Source organism: Chinchilla lanigera, unplaced genomic scaffold (assembly GCF_000276665.1).
Source record: "Chinchilla lanigera isolate Chin_1 unplaced genomic scaffold, ChiLan1.0 scaffold00013, whole genome shotgun sequence".
NCBI classification, from domain to species: Eukaryota; Metazoa; Chordata; class Mammalia; order Rodentia; family Chinchillidae; genus Chinchilla; species Chinchilla lanigera.
The window spans coordinates 4123032-4144926 of record NW_004955414.1 but is presented as its reverse complement, the minus strand read 5'-3'; the positions used below and the strand labels follow the sequence as shown (position 1 = coordinate 4144926).

Below are 21895 nucleotides of genomic sequence, written 5' to 3'. Positions count from 1 at the left end.
GTGACTAATACACTTACTGAATTAGAATATGTGATAAAATAATAAAGAACAGTTACAAAGGTTTTGAATACATTACTGTATTTCTTTGTAAAAAGATGGCTTAATTAAACATTAAGGGTATTGTGAAAACCTTGACTTCTACAACTTTAAAAATGAGAAAAATCACATACCCCCACACACACATATAGAAAAATGCATTAAATTCTAAAATTTTCAAAATTCAAGAAACAAGTATCTTACCATTGTGAGGGTGAATGGATGGTTTTCCAATGCAGATACACTGGGACAATGTAGAATAATGTACTACAAAAGTGACAAAAAGGAAACATTTTAAATCACAAAAAAATCTTGACTATCCCATTGATGTTATGCCTACTAATTTTCAAAAATTATGGATGATCACATGCTAAAGCATATTTTAAACATTGCTGTCTAGTGACTCACCTGGCCAGGTCTTGCTTTAAAGTTTTCTTTGACCATTCGGATTTCCATGACATCTGCTGGATGACTAATGACTGAGATGATGGTGACTGGCTTATTGCCCCGGATGCACCTGTAAAGTCTTTCGGCACAGTACAGGCACAAAGGTCCAGAAATCCAAAGCCAAGTCTATGGGGGAGTTTTTGAAAATGCACCTCAATAAATATCTGGGCTGTAGGAATCTGTATCTTGCCTAATTGTTTATTTTACACATTACTGTAACAACACTTTATTTTGTGTCTTGAAAAGTGAATGAATAAACAATGAACACTGGCCAAATCTCATACAAATACAACTTGAGTATAACAGATAATGTCAAGACCCAATCTCAAACCCACACACTCTGTGTAATATGTAAAAGTTCATTCTTTCACCTTCCGTGCACATAAATACACTATGTGTGAATGTAATGTCTTTCAGTAAAAGGGGATAAAGGGGATAAAGGGGATAAAGTCTTTTCTAGGAAGAAAAGACTACTGTTTTACCAGTTTAATGATTTATAAAAAAAACTCCAGATATTTCAGTGTTCATAGTGTATATGGATGATGTACATACACAATACACACATTTTTAAAAATGGGATATGATAGACATGTTGAAACTTACATTTGCATAACACAGTATGAACAGAAAATCATATATAAACACTGTGACAGTTTTGAACTGGGAAGTCCGGAAGCCTGTTAGGGTGCCATTCTCCTACAAATGCACACTGCACCTCCCTCATCACCTTCAAACTTCCAACTAACCCTCAATGGTCACTATTAAAACCTTATTTACATATGTTTTCCAGACCTTCCTCTCCCCAAAGAGATCGTGACATGTCTATATATGTGAAATTTCGATGCCACTGTGTAAAGAAAAGGTCTTGTAGGACAGGTCCTGCAATGTAACAGCCTTGGGTTTTGGGACAGTTACCCTCTGATCATCAGGTCACATTTAAGTAGGTGGGAATCATCAGACCTCCTTTATCTAATAGTCAGCATTATGTAAAATTTAGATAAGCATTGAAATAATGAAGTAATTATTAAGGTATGTAGAGGATTATTATAAATAACAAAGATAATACCAGCACACTTATTCTACAAATTTATTCTAGCTTTTGGTGTTTCTTTCTTCCCTTCTGAAAGTAGATTTTGACATCATTATTCCCCACCTTCCCTAGAGATAGAGTAGAGCATGTGATTTACATGTCACTAGTTCCATCAGTCACATGGGAAAATTAGGGCTTTTAATAAACTACTGAATATTTAGGGAAACTTTCAGAGAGCAAGGCATTTTAGTTGGTAGTTGACTGTTCCCTCTACCACTTATTAGTTTAGAGGTTTTGGTCAAGATATTTTATTTATGTAAACATAATTCCTTCATCAGAAAAATGATTCAAGTTTCAAGAGTCATTGTGAATGCTGGAAAAATGCATGCAGAACATTTTAGTACAATGCATAGTGCCTAACAGATAACATTAAGTGTTCAATACGTGAACTTTACAATTTACTATTAAAAATATGATATATGATATGATGTAATATACAATATGATTTATAGTAGTAATATTAGTTGCTTTAGTACTGTGTTTTTACTCAGGCTGCTTTGCAATGGTTTGCTAAAATAACATTTATTGCTTTTCTGATAGTAAGCACTAGCATCATAATATGTAAAGATCATATGATCAATTTAAATTTTCTATATTCTCAAATATAACAGGTCTTTTGCCTGGAACTCTCAAATATCTATAAGGGAGTAACTAGTACTAAGTTGATGTTGAAATATTCTACAGTATCCTATTATGTATGAATATACAGGATCAAAAATATGTTTAAATGTGATATTGATCAATTTTCTTAACCCATAGACTTTCTAAAGACCTAAAGCAGAATTAATCTGACCTGTGGAAAATTAGCTTGAAATCTGGGTTCTTCCACACAAATCTTCACAAACGTGCTTTGGTTAAGCTTCTCTGGGTTTGGAAATCCTCCAGGGAAAGGTTCGTGAAAGTGTTCTGAGAGAAGCTCTGGTACGGAAACATCCTGAGAGCGGGTTTGGTTAAGAAAGACGCAGCCGGGAGGGTGAGTATCTAAATTGGTTTGATACTTCAGCAGCCCTCTAAAATTAAATTAGACACAAACAGGCAGATGAAAAAGAGACTGAAGTAAGGGGACACAATAAAGGACAGTAATCATCCCTTTCCCCGCTACTTTTAAACAGCGTTATCTCAGAAGTTGCTAGTATATCTAGGATAAACTAAAATATCTTAAAAATTTTAATAAATTCTTCACTGAGCGAAAATGTTTTGGCCTTCCAAACAAATAACACAGGAAATAGGAAAGAACATAGGCAATCTTTCCAAGTGTGTGTCAAGGTGACAGCCTTTCCTTCAAGTCTATCAGGCTATGTAATCCTGGGTAAATTTTTACTTCAGTAAACACTGTAATGATGACACCTTGCCCTATCTCCACAAAAAAATACAGGGATCACATTTGGTTTACCTAAGGAGAGATAAACACGCATGGTGATTTACAGAAAAATCAACAAACAAAAATAACAGGAGCTGAAAGTGTGTCTCTCTTATCATCTGTAAACAATTTATTCACAGCAATCAGTTCCTAAATCTGTTTACCCTTCAATCTTTCTGTGTACACAATCAGATGAAAAGCTCAAATCAATGAATCAGGCAGGAGAACCGAAAGTCTTACAATCTCATTCTTACTGTTTCTTATTTAAGACATTCTAGGTTGTATTTCTGCATTTCCTATTGAGGGCTTCAGTAAAATCTACCTTGAGAACAGTCTCTAAGTGACAGATTGCGGAGAGGATCAGGATGATCACGGCTGCACTGTCAAACCATGAAGACAAAAGAAAGGTTTAGAAAGCCATTGAAAAAAAATTGAGTGAACTTTACTTTTATTTCGAAGAACAATAATATTTTTTTATTTCCAGAATTTTTCTTTCCTGGTTGGTGAAGACTGTATCTATGTTCAGTTACTCTTTGTGTTCCCAAAGAATTGACTCTGGAAGCAGGCTGCCTCACATGACATCCATGGAAGGCTTAGTGTATAAATCTGCATCCATTCTTGTCATTCACAGGGGTTGCTAGGACATTGTACTTGTATAAATCACTCATTTGATTCCATTTTTAACTATATGCCCAAACCTGTTGCTCCTATTGGCCATCTCAAGGGCAGTAGCTGACAGATTAGAGGGTAGAATATTTCAGACCTTTCTTCTGCTAGACATAAATTAAACAAACACTGGCATAATACATGTCATACTATCTTCAGTGATCCCCAGAATGCAATGAGGAGTGAATTTGGTTCATAGCCCTTCAGAAATTTAAAATCTGCTTTGGAAGCTATCTTGAGAGAATCTAAACATCAGTCGGATCACAGATAGTAATTGTATTAGACTGGTCCACAATTGTTGAATAGTGCATCCCAAATTTTATATACAATTCACATTGTCCTTGTAAAAATAACTCCATAGATTTTATTCCTGTCATTATTATTTCCTCTTCTTAAAACATAAAAAAACTATTCTAAAAGTGAGCAGCACTCAAGGGTTACACAAGCATGTGTGAAACAGCATGGAGCACAGACAGCCTAATGTTGTTAGGATTTAAGAGCAGTTTTGGATAATATTCATTTGTCTAATATTGAAACCCCAAATTATAAGCAGCCCCAACACACACACTCACACACAGACACACACACACAAACACACACACACACACGTTTACCAGACTTTTTATTTTGAAAAGCAGCAGGTACTGGGCAGACCAGACAGTGCTTGGTGCTTCTGTAAGGATCAGTGGCCTCCTGCTACCTTGAATGAACACATGGACAGCAGGCAGTAAAATGCCCAGGACAGCCCTGCCAGGGACAGACTGGAATGAAAATCCCAAGTAGTCCCACTCCACAGTTCACACTCCTTTCCCCACACCAAGCCACTCCCTCTGCAGAATAGCCATTGTGCTTCGTGGAAGTACCCTCAAACTGAAGACCAACGGCTTCACGAAAATATCTCATGGTTCTACATGCTCACAGGTTTAGAAAAGGAGGTCGTATATTTCTATGGAACCAATAATCTTATGTTTTTTTAAACTCAGTTGTTTGCAATAACTTACTTTTTTATTGTCTTAGTAAAAAATAAAAATGCTCATTTCTCTGGTACTAATGAAGAATTTCCTAGGATCCTCAGAATATTTGTTCTTAGAACACATCTCTTTAAAATTGTATTTCAAGCCCATTAAAATAGTCTTCTTAAAGAATTTTAAAAACAAATGTAAACTTGGTATTATGAATATTTGAATTGATGAAAACACATCAGTTATTGTTTCTCTATCCATTTTCTTCAATCTGTCAACATCTGTTTAAATTTGTGGTGAACGTTACATGTAGTTTTGTGGTTGTTTTGAGCCCGTATTGCCTTTGTTTCAGAGAACATATGCATGGCTTTCTTTACAGTCCAGTGTAATCTCAAGAAAACAAGAGTCTGCTTTAATGTGCAGTTCTGTCTGCCTGCCAAGCAGTGCTGGCGTTGCTTCTTTTCCCACAGCACCACTAAGACCTACATCTTTCACAATTAATATTTTATCAACTTTAATTTCATTAATTTAAATTATAACACCCCCCCCACCTCCACAGTCAGGGGATGTACACTCTGGTGCAGCATTGTCCTGTAAACTTCTGTGCTGGTGGAAACGGTCTAAGTCAGAGCTCTCTGACAGCATATAAAGAGTAGCACCACAAGCTATGCATGGCTATTATACAACTGAAATGTGACTAACAGAGGTAAAGAACTGAAGTTTTAATATTATTTCATGTTAATTAGTTAATTTTAAAATGAAGAGCCACAACACAGATCTAATGAGTATAGTTAATCACAAAAGTAACAAGGAAAAAGCAAAATGGTCGATGATATATAGACATATAGTAACCTCTGGAACACCGTATACAATAAATGTATAATAAATTTTTGTATAAATATATATACATTTATAATAATAAATAATTTTTACCATGATTAATAAATTTTTACTATGATTTTGGAAAAATTTGATAAAGAAAGAAGCAATTGAAAGATATGCAGGATCTGATGGCCAGAGAGTAGGAGAATAATATCCCTTATATGTCCCTAATCACTGCCAAATGCTACCATCCCTTAAGCAAGTTCCTTGCACATAATAGATCTCTCACAAACTTCTTGTGAATTGATCTTAAAAGGAAGCCATTACAATATACTTCAATACAGAAAATGTCTAGGAATCAAAAAAGGGAAAAATTCTAATATGTACTATTGTTCCTTGCATTAAAATGATAAAGAATGTTTAAAAGAAGGGGGAGGGAAAATATTTTAGTGAATAGTAATTAGAAAGTCTTTCCAAGTTAGGACAGTGACATGAATTAGGATGGCAGGGATAGATACAAAGAAGATGCAAGAAGAGAAATTTTTACTATTCATGTTGAAGTTATATTGTATTTTATTCTGACAAAGAAATTTTGTATCTGTGTAATTTCGAGTGCTCTTCTGCCATGGAAAATAAAAGATTTTAAGAAATATCAAAATTCATGGCTGTGAATGCTGTTTGCATTCATAGGAATCTTAACATGTCTTTTCCACATTCCACAGTGTCTTAAATGTGTATGTTTCTTTCTTTGTTGCTTTTTTTTTTTTCCTCAAGAGGCACTGTAGTTATCCTATTGGACTTTTTTGTTTTTAATGTGAGAAATCATAGAAGTAATATAGTGTATTGAATGAAGTTTGCTAAGTTACAATATACAAATCAGAAAACAATTTTATGGCAAAAGCTAAGTATTACATATATCATACCTGTCAAAATGACAATCAAAAACTCATCTCTACTCTAATTTCATGTTAAAAATCTCTAACAAATGCAATGTTACCTGTGCAGGCTTTATGCTTACAATGATTTTTATCTTCCTCAAAGAGGAGAAAAAAATTAATGTCCCTTAGGAACCTACTTTTTCCCTAGCATTCTATAACATTTTTCTTTACAGTAAAAATATAATTTTTCCTGAAAGTTTATTTTACTTTGATTAAAGTAAAAAAAAATAAGAAGTTACATGAGAAAAAGACCAAATTTTATATTTTAAAGTCAATCACAACTCTCTAGCTTCAATGGAGTCCATTAAAGTGCATGCTTGTAAAGGGCAAGAGTTGGTCCTGCCCCACTGCTATTTTTCTGATCCCTAAAACTATACCTATAATCTACAGCAATTGGTGAATGAATATTCACTAAATAAATGAGAGACTAAAAGTGTATCACTGATGTGATTACTGTTAATTATGAAACACATGATTAAGATGTCATCTGCTTATAAACATTGAAGTTAAACTCATTTTCTACCTCCAAAATATATATCCAGTTGTTAGCTAACAGAATTTAGTAAAATAACTACATATAAAGTGTACTCATGCTTGAGTCAATCTGGAACATAAACATCTCATCAGTGAGTTACTCCTAGCCATGTCCAAAAGTAACTCTTCCCCAACCAGATAGTTATCAAGACTCAGGTCATCTGCTGGGGGTCAGGTGTTGGGGGCATCTGAAAGTGCCTTCCTGTTCTCAGGATGAAATGTGCCTCAGGGAAGTGAGTCCTAAGCATCTGGGTACCCACCTAAGCACAGTTTTCTTGCCTCTGCAGTCTTCCCTGGGCTCTTGCTGCTGACACCTGAGTCTTCAAATCTTTCAGCTTAATCAGAACATGAACTGTGTCTAGTGTACTGATGGCTGCTTAAAGTAAGACCAGGCTGACACCGTGGGTTTGTGATCCTTGCAACTTCACCAGGCTGCTCTCAGAAAGGCCATGCCATTGAGTGCACACTCTGTTATCTCTTTAAATGATTAATAACTTTTCAATCAAGAGACTGAATTTTCATTGTGCAGAGGGCCCTGCAAATTAAGTGTCTGGTTCTACCACAATCCTTAGCTGACAAGTCTAACACCAGAGAGTAATAAAATAGGATTAAGACTTGAACATGGAGTATGTGAAGTAAAATACATCATTTCACTGTTTCCTCAGTGGAAACAGAGAGATATGCCTGTTCCTCCATATTTCCCAGGTGTATAAATAAAAGGCCTTTGAAAATTGTGAAGAAAAAAAATGTGTAAGTATTCACTATTTCTTAGCATTTCCTCTGCTTCCAGATTTATTATAATCGCATTAGGGGATAAAAGAATTCCACATTTGGAAAAACATCAACATACTGAAAACGCAATGGTACCTCAGTTCAAGTACACTTTCACTTGTGAACAATCTAGTTTGCAGACAGAAGCATTTGGCAAACACAAATTTGGCCACCTATTCCAGAATCGTGGGATGAATTAAGTCCACGAGCCTAGGTACCACTGAATTTCTTAAAATTAATTAAACCTTTGTTCCTTCTCTTTTATCCTCATTTTTATCAACCTATAATTCCAGCCAGAACCACTTGCTAATACAGAAAAGCTTCCAGGAGAAAAACTGGATAAAAAATCATGCAAATAATTATTTGGTCTGAAGCTTGATATTTCTATCCTTAAAATAGAAGAAAAAATTCACAATTGGTAAGAATAAAATTCATTAACACATGCAATTTATACCTTAAATGATTCTATGAACATGAAAATGTTTTGTATGTACTACGTCTATCTACATTTGCACACATATATACATATAAACTATACAACTACAGGCTTTGTTTTGTTTTGTTTTGTGAGACAGGGTCTCACTATGTATCCCAGGTGGGTCTCTAATCGCAGTCTTTCTGCTTCAATCTTCTAAGTGGTAGAATTACTGTACAGGCATGTGCCACCACACTCAGCTAACTCTAAGGCATTGTGATGAGAGAAAACACCATATGGCCTCTCTCCCCACTCCCATTTGGCATACAGAATAAAATATCAGCAAATGTAAGTAGACTGTAAAACCTTAGCCTGTAACTATTATACAAAAACATCTCATTACATAAACATGAAAATCCTACGGTTGGGAAATTAGAAGTAAGGAAATATAAATGTATATTAAGTAGCACAGTTGTATGAGACATACTATTTATTAAACATGCAAAACATGTTGGCATCATGGGGAAGGAGGACTTGGACTTTATGTAAACCTCATTCCTCAAAACTTTCATTCACCCTATACATTTCAGTGAAGAATTGAGAGCTAGAAATGTACCTCAGCAGTAAAGCACTTCAGCATGCTTGCAGCCTTGAAGTGCACTCCTGGTACTACAATAAGGAGACAAAGGATCGACAAGAGGAAGCTTTGGGGGTTGTTATGAATAATTGCATGATTACCTTTTGAACTAATAATATAATTAAGTTGCCGGGTTAAACCTGTCCTCATTCCAGGAGCCTTCATGACAGAAGAAAATTTCCTCAATGGTTTTTCTTTTCCTTATACTCCAGTGATTTTTTTTTTAAACTCTGAATATACTTAAGCAGGAGACATGAAATGCATAAAGTAATATTATGTCTGGTTAAAATTTAGCTTAAAGTACTAGCTTGAGTATTTATTAACTTTTTAAGACTTCACACAACTTTGGGAATCTAATATAAGCTGGAGGGACCCTCTCTTGTACATATGTACATATGGATCTCAAAACTAAATATGTACACAAATAGGCATAAACCTGTAGGGTATGTGTTTATTTCAAGAAGTCATAGATCCCCTGAGTCCACTGTATGATTTCTAGGGATTATAAATTTGGATAATAATTTTAAGACCCTCTGCTTTATAGAAGAAATGAAACTTTCATAACAGAAATAGCAAACATTAAGTAGATAATAAGTACATAGGTCAATTATAAATTAGACATCAAAAGAGCATCAAAATAAAACAACCTTAAGAGTGAAAAATGCAGTAGTTTACAAAAGATTTAGCTGAAATTTTTAACCTTTTAACTATCATGATAATGGACATATAATTACAATTTCTAAAGTGAGACAAAGCAAAGCAAATACATACTGTGCACACTGTTTAGAGCTCTGGCTCTTAAGTAACTGTGCAGATGACCTATTTGAACTACAAACTCCTTTTGTGATTCTGGCTTAAGGTGTACATCAGAAGCCCTGCATCAGCACTGATAGGACTTCCCCAGTAGCTTGTGGTAAGTAGCATAGCCGTATGTCCTGGTTTACCACATTCACTGCTTAACTGTTAATAGCATCCCTTACCATTACCAAAAGTTCCCAGTTTTGACAATAAGTTATTCAGTCAGTGCCAGTTTAGAGGCAATGCAGGGAAAGTGAAAAAAAAGTATAGGGAAGTAAAAGTTTTTACCCTGAGGGACAGAACAGGATTGAGTACTATAAAGCCTTTTGGGTCTTTCTCTGGAACAATTCAAGTTTCCACTTCACCTTCTAAGAAGAGCTTGTGCCTCCCACCAATAGGATTCCCAGGTTTTTACTTCTGCTCTATCAGTGCAAATGAAAAGAGGCCTCAGTGAATGTGACTTCAACAAGATAGTATACGTGGGAAACAGTACATTTTAAGCCTCAAGTTTATTCTATAAATGTCTGCATGCCCTAATAGTAAAGTCTTAACTTCTTTCCCCTGGTTTATATAGAGAAAGGATATTTCAAATCAGCCCAATAAACTCACTCTCACAACATTTGTCTAACCCTGCTTAACTTCTTAAGTGTACATTGTGAAGCTGACACTGCCTGGAGCTCATTGATGTCATCACTGACAAAGACTACCCACTGTGTTCCCTGGCATAAAGAATAAGGTTTTTAACAACACACACACACACACACACACACACACACACACACACACACAGAGAGAAAACCATTCTTTAAATTCCCTAGAAAGCATGATTCAAGTAAATCACGTCCTATGATTCAATCTTGCCAAACAAGTACTCTCGAATGGCAGAGAACTCTGCTTAAAAAATTCATATACCAATTGTATATTTAAAAAATGGTCCAATGATTCCAGCAGTCAGCAAAAAAATTATTTACACTATATATTTGCTCTCTTTGTCATTCATGCATTTTGAAGAGGATCTTCTCTTCTATATCTTTTCTAGACTCATACCACAATTTCACTCTCATTTAAATATAAGCAAAAAATACAGTCATAAAATCAGTAGGGGCATTGACTCTGGTGACCCTGCCGAGGCCAAGATGCCAAACCTCATTTACGGGCTGTCAGGTTAAGTTCTTAAGCTGAGATTCATTGTTTCTTTTCTCTCCAATATCCCTTTAGCAGTAAGTGAGAACACCAGTGTGCATTTCCTCTTGAGAAGTTTTTGAAATTAAAGTGGAGAAAGGAACTCCTCTTTCCATCCATCCCTGCAAACAAGCAACAGACTTGGTCACCCTCCCTCTCCCCAAGTGTCTTTGGAGCTGAAATGTCTTTAATAAAGCACATGAATAATAACCACGTAGAAAGGTATATAAAGCTAGAAAAAACCAACAGAGGAACTTGTTTTGCATCTTGAAAGATATAACCATTGCTTAAACCAAGTGAATTTTAGAGCTCTCACAATATCATAAAAATGTCTGTTCTTTTAATGACCATCCTGATGTGTTAAGTAGTTTTAACTATATAACCATCAAATTACTTGCTGATAAGATACCCTAGGCTCTTCAAAGCACTATAACTTTATTTTTTAAAATTTTGTCCTTCATTTAAATGTGAAGTTTCTTACATATACATCAATGATTGGTGGTGTTATTATAAAAAATTATTGCTAATATTTATTAAATATATTTATATTTTCCTACTTTGCTACATTCCCCATCTATACCTGTTGAGAACCTTACAATACAGATTATTTTATTAATCCAATTTAATGGGTAAGAAAAAGTAAAGTGAAATTATCTGCCAGGAATCACTGATTAGTAAGCGATGAAGTTCTTAATCACCATATCATGCTGCTAACTTGGGAAAGTAAATTAATCTATTTTAAAAATATTTTTGAACACTGAAAAGAAACATACAGAATATGAAATGTAGGTTTTTAGAGTGGCAAGCAATGTATTTGCTTACAAATAATAAAAATAATGCAACATATAGGTAATAAGAATGAAAACCAGATTAAGCTAAGGGTACAGATAATCGTAGGAGAAAATAATTGGGTCTTAAATAACACTGATTCCAATACTGGTAGTCTAAAAGTAAGACTTCCATGCTGCCAATACCACATTACACACTCCAGCCGCATTGCTTTCACTTAGTTTAGTTTCCAGTTTGAAAAGGGATACAGAGAAACTATGCCAAACCAGAGAGAACAGAATGTTCTGGTTGTGAATTTGGATTCTGGAATCTTAACGCTTGGGTTCAAACACAAGGACTTCTACTTCCTGGCCAAAACCTACAGAAGTTATTTCTCCTTTCATTGCCCCTGTTTTCTCTGCTGGACAATGGCAATGACGTTGATAATAATAATGTTATTTTAGGGTTGCTGGGTAGATTTAACAGGATTAAACATTAGTAAGGTAAAGGATAATCATTTGATTAATGCTGCCTGTTAGTCTGACTAAAGGAGTTTAAAATAATGATGCAATTTAAAATGTTATTAGGTAAGGAGCAGATGAAGAGAATTTAGAAAAGGGGAGACACTCAATTCTATGGCCTCCAGCTTCATAGACTTTCAAATCACTGGATAGAAGTTATAGCAAAATGAATTCTAGGTGACAAAAAAAAAAAAAGAAAAAGAAGAACTCTGTGAGAATTAGAGTTTTGTGAGGTCAGAATGGACACCTTCAGAATTAGACTTTTACTTTATAGACATGTCCTGGGGAAGATCGAAAGAGGCAATGTATTTGTGGCAATGACTGTACTAATGAGACTGCTTTGATCATTCACAATGTGTACATAGATCAAAACAGCACATGATATTCATAAATGTAAATAGTTATTATTTTCCATTTTAAAAAATCTTAAGAAAAAAATTTGACAGTAAAAAGGCTTATTCAAGATATCATTTAAGATTCTACATTAAAAATAATCTTACAAAATCAGATGAAGCAAATGCTCATTTTATTAAAAAAGTTTAAGGAGAAAAAACAGCCAACAATATTTAATTGCCTCATCTTTGATGCTTAATATTTTCTCCAATTTCTAACCAACATTAATCCTTCAGTTCTGTGAGTTTTTATATTCTTGTAAATGATCATATTTCTGTTTTAAAAGCATATATTTCATAATTATTTCTAGTTTTTTAGATTGATATTTCAATTCCAAGCAAGTTAGCAGCATTGGGAGACTAGGGACCATATAACACGCTGCTCCTCTTTACCTTGCAGTCCTTGGCACATGGGTGGGCAAAGTGAACGCCCAGCAAATAGGGATTTTCCAGTTGAACCTAAAGTATAGTGTGTAACAAAAATCTCAATGGAAATGCAAGAAACTTTTTGTGAACAACTCCACTTCACCTATAGAAAGTTAGAGTATTAAATTAGGTATTTCAGAAGTAAAGATCTGCTTAAGTTCTTAACAGTGGTACAAAAATTACTTCAAAAGACAGACCCATATAGTATTCCTTATTAACAACAACAAGAAAACAACAAGCACGTCTCACTTAGAGAAAACTGGAAATCTTATCAGTTGCAATTTTTCCATATTATCTGTAGCTTTATTCAAAATTCAATTTCACGGAATAAAATGTACACTATAGAGTGCTTATTGTATTATTCATATATTCAATTACATTTATTTCAGTATTAGAATAATTATTTTCTTCATTCTAATAACAAATAAATAACTATGAAGTCAGTTTAATAATAGGATGATTATATAATGCACTGTAGATGCTATTTTGCTATTTCTCTTATAAATTAAGTTACTTTCTGTCTATGACACTTTTTCTTCAAAAGTAAAACCTAAATTTAAATCTGCCATCCTTTTACCTACCAAATAATGAGAAAAGAACTAACTCCTGATTAAACTTATGATGTCTCTTTGAACTCCTGAACCTTTAAAAAGTTGACTCTATTTTGGATTGCAAAGAAATAGCTTTTGCAGAGTTTTAACTTAGTAAAACATAAAGGAAAAAGAATGCATAATTAATTATATGAATAAGTGAGTCCATTTTTCTCTTACCTGATAAGAAAAGGAAGGGAGGGAGGAAAAGAGGGAGGTGAGAGAGGAACCCCAATCCCAGTTAAATTTAAATGATATCCTTTAAAACATGTTAAAGCCTAATTTTTGAAGGTACAAATTCACCTAAAAAATACAGTCTAACAATAAACATAGGAGTTTTCCAGTGAAAATACTTGGGTTTGAACCCAGCATCCATCTTTTAAGTGAGTACAATCAAGTTACTTAATGCTTGTCAGGGTTAGTTTTTCCATTTGTAAAGGGACTTTTACAATGCTGTTTATGCTTAAAAAATTTTGACCATTTAATGACATAAAGTATCTGAAGCAGTTTGAGGTATACCTGATAAGTAGTAAGCAATGTGTAATTATATTTTAAATTACTGCTACCCTGTAGAGTATCTGTTTATTTTAGGTCCACTTTGTGGTCATAGTCCTGGAAAGGCAAACAAGCCATGTAAAGAAGAGAATGGAATGCAGACTTTCTCTACCCAGTCTTTCTTGTGTCCTAAGACTGCAGAGAATGTTTTCTCTACAAAGGGGGAAAAATGGAACTCAGATCTTTTATCATAGCCTTCTTCCCTGTGAAGCAGGAATGCTTAGCTCAAAGTTGAGATTATGATAGTTGGCCAAGTTTTTAACACTCTGCAATTCTAAGTTCTAGAACATGGTATCAAACAAAACTAAGCATTTAAACCCACTTAACATTGCTGCCCTGACCAGTGGTCTCCAAAATAAGGGGGGAAAAATCTCAACATTATGAAAGTGCACCGTGAAATAAATATATAATTTATGTAAACCTACTGCACTGACAAATTACATTATAAAACATTCTGAAGAAAGATCTAGTAACGGATTTGAACTCTTCCCAAGCCCCCCTTCTCTGGGGCTATTTAGGGTAAGATAAATGGGAAACACCAGTGGTCCTCCTAGGTATACTGTTTATTACAGGTCAGTGATGGCACACCTTTCCGAGCTTTCAATGATGCAAATAACCCACTGTAGCACAGGTGCCATGGGTTTGTCACCACAGTTTTAGGTGAAGTTCACCTAGAATGGAGCAACAGTTGAACTATAAAATCACTTGGGGACCCACAGCCTCAGCTCCTTGTGCACAGTGTGTTCTTGTAACTGAGGGTTTCCCTTGAGGGACCTGGGGCGTTTGCTGCCAGACACTGGTTCCTGTGGAGCACAAGCCTTTCCCACAGTAAGGGAGGCCATGATTTCCCACATGGTCCCCTCATCTTAAAGCTGAGTTGCTGAGTGAGAAGAACAGGGAAATGATTTCTAATAAGGACAGAGTCCCACTGAAGAAGCACCTGACATTATTCCATTAATATTCCGTTTCCTCCTCCGTATCTTTCTGCTAAACCAAGTGATCTTGATAGGAGTGAACAGCCTACTGAGTTACATGAGTGTCAACATCAAGCCAAAACCTCCAAATCCTCTGCTGGGGGCAATGCAAACATCATATGTACAAAAACCTATCGTTTTTATCTCCATCTCCATGAATTAATTTAAGGACCATAACTTTGAGCTCACAGCTTGGTACACATGCTTTTCAAAAAATGTAGGATTTGGGCATATTCTTTGTAAAACACTTAAGAGATTTCGGCACATATGTTTGGTTTTAAAAAAATATGTTTTTAAACTTACCCGGAAACATGCAACATCAGCAGCATGTAGAAGACAAAGAAGAGGTTATGAGTATACCAGAAGATATCATAATTGGAAACTCTGGAAAAAATAAGTAAATTAGTTTCAATTCTCCTCTGCATCCCATCTCACTAAAAGAGTATACATTATTTCAGACCTACATCACAATTTAAGAACACTAAAATACAAGTTTATCCGAGATTTATCTATTAATAACAAAGTATTAACATATCATACAAAGAGAAATGAAGAAGACAGAAGTAGCACATCTATTATTTTGAAGGTTCTTTGTATTTCAAATAAAGTCACATAGAAAGAATTAAAATAAAGTGCACATTTTAAAGTGGAAGGCTAAGGAATGAAAAGTCTACAAATTTGTGTATTTGCTGTTCTTTTTTATCAGTTTTTCCAATATTCAAATGACTTTTAAGAAAAGTAAGGTTCCTATCCCAATATATATTTTGAGAGTAGTTCAAAAGAAACCGCAATGGAAAGAAAGAAACTGAAACAAATGTTCTTTGTATCTATTGTTCTCTTGGACAGTTGACTTCTTAAAGACACCTTAACTTGTTTCCTCTAGGGAAGGACAAAGAGTTTGAGAAGAAAGGGAACGATAAGCACAGTCTATTGAATGTCAGAGAGAAGGACAAAGCCTAAAAGGCATTTTATTTCATTTGTCTAGAGTAAATATTTATGAAACTCTTGAAAATTGAGGGCAAATATTTGTAAACGTTCTCTAGATGACTGGGGTACCTTCCTTAGAACCCCTCAGAACCCTCTATTTAAGGAATAGCTAGTTGTTTTCTATTTACTCTACTCGTTATGTTTATCATAAACAATGTCATTAACTTACAAGATATACATTATTACAAATATCCGACTCATTTTAGTCAAAATTACTAGCAGTAAAATCGCTACATCAAAGGATAGACAATTGTAATGCACATTGCCCAATGTTCTCCAAAACTACATTTATAAATTACAAAAATACAGTCAATAGTAGCACCTGTTTCTCCAAAATCAAACCCCACTTCATAAGTCTGCATTCTTTTTATACAGAAGTATTATTTCAGATCAATGTTGTTTACAACTTTTCTGTGACTTCTCTATTCATAATAATGACCCATTTCAGTTTATGTTAGTGTCCAGTATGAGAAAACTATTTGCACTTTAAGATTACACTGGTTTGTTGTGATTATAGTAGTCAGCATATCACATTTATTTTTCAATTTGTATTATGTATACTGACATGCAGAACTCTTAGACTCCATTATTTATAGATAATCAATTATTTTCTCTATGATTCCTTATCCATCATGAGGTCTGACAAATATCTACTTAAAAGTGTCTTAATATTTAAATTGTATCACTTTCTTTATCTGTAAATTATCTAGAATTCCATTTGCTTACACCTTACTTTCTTCACAAGCTTGTAATGGTCACCTGTGTTTTATACATGACAGGGTACCTACCACACAGGCACTTCTATCAGCTCTGTCTCTTCAAAGGTTTGTGCAAGTCTTACTTTAAGTTACTGAAGCTTAATCGTTTGAATGTTTAGTAGGCACACGTTGTCTTTCACCCTCCTTTGAGACAGAAACTTGCATGTCTCTTGTACTACATTTAGAATTACTAAGTTCAAAAACTACAAACAAAATCATCTGCCTGGGATTTTTATTGAAATTGCAACAAACCTAAGGTAAATTTGAGGGAAAATCATGCCTTTGTGGTATTATGTCTTTATTCAAATCTCTACATATTCCTCTTAGTGAACTTATGTGAGGTTTTTTTTTTTCCTGCTTAGTTTTTTACCAAGTTTATTCCTAGATAGTTCATGTTTTGTTACAATTGTGAATGGTATATTTTTGTTTTATTTAGTTCTCAGACTGATCATAGCAAATACAGAGAAGGCATTTTTAAATATTTGTTTTGTAGACTACTTTTGTAAAAGGTAACTTTGTATTTGACTAACTTTTATTTGACATTCATAGCAAATTTTCCATAATTTTCTTAGATTTTCTGATTAGTTGATATCTACTCATAAAAAAGAGAAAATATATTCTTGCCTTTTTTCTAATAATTCCAAATGCTTCATTTCTGACTATATATAAATAATGATGGAATTAAAACTATCACCTTGGCTTTTTCCTGATTTTCTAAGGAGTATAACGATTGTTTTACTGCTTATTACTTAATTTTGCCATTTATAATTTTTATTCTATAAAGAAAATCATTTCATTTCTAGGTTACTTACTATGATTATTTTTCCACATAAATTTCAAAACTGCCATTTAAAAAATCTATTGAAAGGAAAAAATATATCCTACTGTCTTTGAGTAATATGTGTTATTTTAAGATTAATACATATTGAACTTTTCTTGAATTAGACTACTTCCCACTATCAGAAGTTAAATATTGGGATCATATTTATTCACCTAATTTCTCTAATGTTTTATTTCCTCACAATTAAAGAGAAAAGGTAGAAGAGTATCTCTATGGTCTTTTTAAGAATTTCATTCTCACAGTAAACCTTGAAGAAAAGAATAATAGGTGTTATAATCTCTTTAAACAAATCAGAAAAACTGAAGATTAAGATGACATCAAGGAATTATTTATAATAACAAATATCATAGCTCAGTTGAGAACAGAAGCTGACTTTTATATTCCACTTAACAAAATTCTCTCAAGAATACTTTTTCTATCAAGGTACAGTGGTGCACACCTCTAATCTCAGCACTTGGAAGGCTGAGGCAGGAGGATTGCTGCGAGTATGAGGCCAACCTAGGCTACATAGCGAGTTTAAGGCCAGTCTGAGCTACATAGCAAGACCCTGTCTCAAACAAAAAGAGTACTTTTTTTAGATGTAAAACATTTACATATGTTCATTCCTGTGCATGAGTACTCAAATGACTTAATTTTCCTTCAAGAATGCCCAAAACTGAAAATGTTTTTAAATGATTGCTTTCCTACATAAGAGAAAAACTCTCCCTAGACAATTGCACCCTCATGCACTAATACCATCAGCGTTTTGCTCCTCTGTGAGGCAATCTTTTTTATGAAAATTTTAAAAGTGTGCTTACCATTTGACCTAGTTTTTCTACATCTAGGAATGTTTCCTTAGGACATAATTGAAAAAGTGTGCAACACCATATGGATAAGGGTGTTTGTTTTGAAATAAAATATTGAAAAATTGGAATCAACCCAAAACATCCAATAGCATGAGACTAAAAAATAATATATATTTATATGGTGACAGATTGTTCTGTCAGTAAAAAGAATAATAAAAAAATATTAATGTGGGAAAATATTCATAAGGTTAAATAAAAAGCAGATCAGAAATAGTATACTACAATCTTCATTAGGTAAAATACATACAAATAGGAAAAGAGAAAAATTTGAGTGCAAGAGAGTACAAAGGAGGTAAGAGGAGGCAACAAATAAGCAAAACCAATTAAAATAGAAATAGACACACACTAGGAAATCTACAGTGTTAATCTCTGAGTTCCCATGTGTAGGCTCATTTGAGGATATAATCGAGCAATTATTTTCAAAACATGCATATATTTGTGTTTGTTTTAATTAAAGTTCCCATCACAGAAATGAGAATGATTGAAGATTTTTGAAAATTAGAAAAGAAGTTGTATTTTTTTTGTTTTCTTGAAACAAAAAATTTGGTCAGAAACATAAGCCACTATAAATATTATGAAGCGTACAACTTATCTACCAGAAAAAGCATATTAAATAACTTTAATTGTGTATTTCCTTTTTTTTTTTTTTTTTTGAGATAGGCTCTCACTATGCAGCTCAGGATGCCTTGAACTCAGTGTGTAGCCAGGCTGGCCTCCAGCTAGTGGCAGTATGCCTGCCTCAGCCTCCTGAGTGCCGGGATTACAGGCATGTGCCACCACACCCAGAAAGTGTTTCCAATTATTTTAGCAGATGTTAACCAACCATGTTAAAGCTATGTTTTAAACACTACTATAAAACAGCAAAGCAAAATTGATTCAGGAAATGAGCTATAAAATAATTTTAAGTTATGTCTTCTTAGGCATCCCCAAGCCCCATAGGTGTGCTGTTGAATGAAATCTTATGTCCCACAGATGCACACTGAGCCTCAAAGTGATGGTCATGAAGAACTTAAATCTCCTTGCCCATCAGATACAGTCTCCACACACAACTGTGTCCAAACCCAGGAAACCTGACTAATAGAAATCAGTTGTCAAGAAATAATACACAGAAATGTTTCTCCTTCCACCTTATTACCCAGAATAGCCCACTAACCAGGGTATTGTTTTGGTTAACTACAGTGGTTAATCAGTACCTTTTCCCATAGATGAAAAGAGAAGATAATATGAAACATCTGAATATTATGGGCTGGTAAAAGCAACCAAAAACCAACTCTTACACTTACCTTATTGCGTATGTGGAGGCTGTAGTCATTAGGAATAGCACCACTACCAAGCAGACTCCTGTCAGGCCGGGCACTATGAAAATGTACATAAGTACCTTTTAGCTCAAATCACACTGAGAAAAATAACTACAAAAAAATCCCCTTAAAATACAAAGTAATATGCTGTTCTGTGGGAAGCCAAATAAACAAGCCCTCTTAAAATCAGCAGAGTTTCAAAGTACTTAAGACAAGACAGATTCTCTCTTCTTTCATGAAAGTCTCTTGTATTTCCAAATAATCTGTGCAGAATGTGAGTCTGTAATCACTTCTAAGGACACAAACTGTATTAAACGGCAGTACTGGCTCCAGGGGGCTTGGGTTAACACTCAGCACTGTGCTGCTTTGTCCTCTCTCCACAGTCCTCAAATTCCCTCGCCCTTCCTTTCACAGAACTAGTAGCCCCCATCAGTTTTGATAATTGTGTGTGGGCTTCAGGATATTTTAAAGGAAACATTTTTTTAAATCTAAAACTTTTCATCACACCACAGCAATATATGCACCCCCATGTTTATAGTGGCACAATCTGTAATAGTCAACTCTTGGACACAGCCCAAATGGCCATCAACTGGTGAATGGATAAAGATGTGATTTCTTTTATACAAAGGAGTACTACTCTGCCATAAAGGAGGATAAGCTTGAGACATTTCTAGGAAAACATATGCACCTGGAGACCATACTCGTAAGTGAAATCAAGCAGACATACTTGTATAAATACCACATTGTTTCTCTGGTGTGACAGATTGAAAGTGTAAATATGGACCAAAACGTATAATACTGTGAAATAGGAAGAAAATGTTCAAATGGGGAGGGGAACAAAGGCGGGGGGGAGTAAAAAAAAAATGAGAAAAGAAGAAAAAATGGAAGCAAAGCTTTGTAAATGGGGAGGGGAGGAGAGCTTGAAGGGAGGGGAGGAGAATGGGAAGAAAGAGCCAAGTTATATCATGTATGGGTACAGATGCTCTATGATGAGTGTGATTATTATGTATACCTAAAATGTAGCAATAAAATCTGATTTGGGAAAAAAATAAACATAAATAAAAAATAAATCTAAAGCTGTTTTAAAAAACTAAAAACAATAAAAATTGTATGTTTCAAGAACAAATTATTGTGCTGATGTTTCAAAAACACAGCAAATGTATTCCTTCTTAATATGGAAAGCATTCTAAAGTCAATGCTTCTCCCATGGCATAAAGTTTGTTTTAAAAAATAAGAAAATGTGCAAACATGTCAAAACTAACGTGGTAGATTGTTACAAATTTAGCATTAGTCTACCCAGTACTGCATATCCAAAATAAATAGCTGGTACAACATAGTTTAAACCACTAAAATCACAGTAGGATTCTTTCTTACTACCATATTACTAGGAAATTAAATATCCTATGCATGTTACATTTTTCACACTAAAAATCACACATGCAACAGTAAGTCATAAATGCCACATTTAAGAGACTCCTAGAATCGGACAAAAATAAAAGCTGTTGGAACAATTCTTTCTGAAGAAGCACAGACATCTCCCACTTATCTTCTTGAATTGCAAGCCACTCACAGTAGATTCAAGTTGGGTCAGTGTAAGACCAATACAAGTGTGCACAATTAGGATTCTAGCAGGCTTAAAATCATTGGAAAATATCAATATTAGAACTCTCAGTACAGTAGAGACTAGGGCCACAAGAAAAATAAGAGTCTTAACACTTGAGTACTTTCTTCTACTCATTTTCCCAATGATTCAGAGGCCCAACACAATGCACGTTTCCATGATATACAAAATCCAAATCTTGGCTTCTCTATACTTCCTTCCTGAGGGACTCTTTTCCACTGTCTCTCCCATTTTCTCCTGTGGAGTGCTTACTTCCGAGGGGTAAGTGAAGAGGAAGAAATCTAGCATAGTTCACAATAAAGACTTGCTGGTACAGAAAACACACTATTTTTAAAAATAGCATGCTTGTAAAACACTGTAGTTATGGTGCTCCCCAATGTTTACTCACAAAAAAACAGAAAACACACACACACTTATAACCACACAAAGATTGTTCAAGATCAGTCATAGCTTCTTTATTTTTAATAATCAGCACATAAATAACTCAGATATCCATCAACAATTGAATGAACAAACTATTGTGATATTAACTGCACCTGGAAAATAAATCAGTAGTAAAAAACTATGAATTACTGACATATTAATCAACAATGTAAGCACATAGAAAATTATTAGACTGAGCAAAAGAAGCCCTGCTGCCTCAGCCCCATAGTACAAGTTC

General features: G+C 34.4%; 1 protein-coding gene across 2 annotated transcripts in view; it reads right to left on the bottom strand.

The window, feature by feature from the left end:
• Nox4 (NADPH oxidase 4) overlaps nucleotides 1–21895 on the bottom strand; it is a gene marked incomplete in the record, with an annotated part of 157696 nt that overhangs the window by 75106 nt on the left and 60695 nt on the right. For both annotated transcript variants that reach the window (XM_005379729.2, XM_005379726.2), the window contains 5 exon segments: nucleotides 241–303; nucleotides 445–609; nucleotides 2367–2583; nucleotides 15188–15268; nucleotides 19599–19671. In XM_005379729.2, coding sequence (XP_005379786.1) covers nucleotides 241–303; nucleotides 445–609; nucleotides 2367–2583; nucleotides 15188–15268; nucleotides 19599–19671 — 599 coding nt within the window.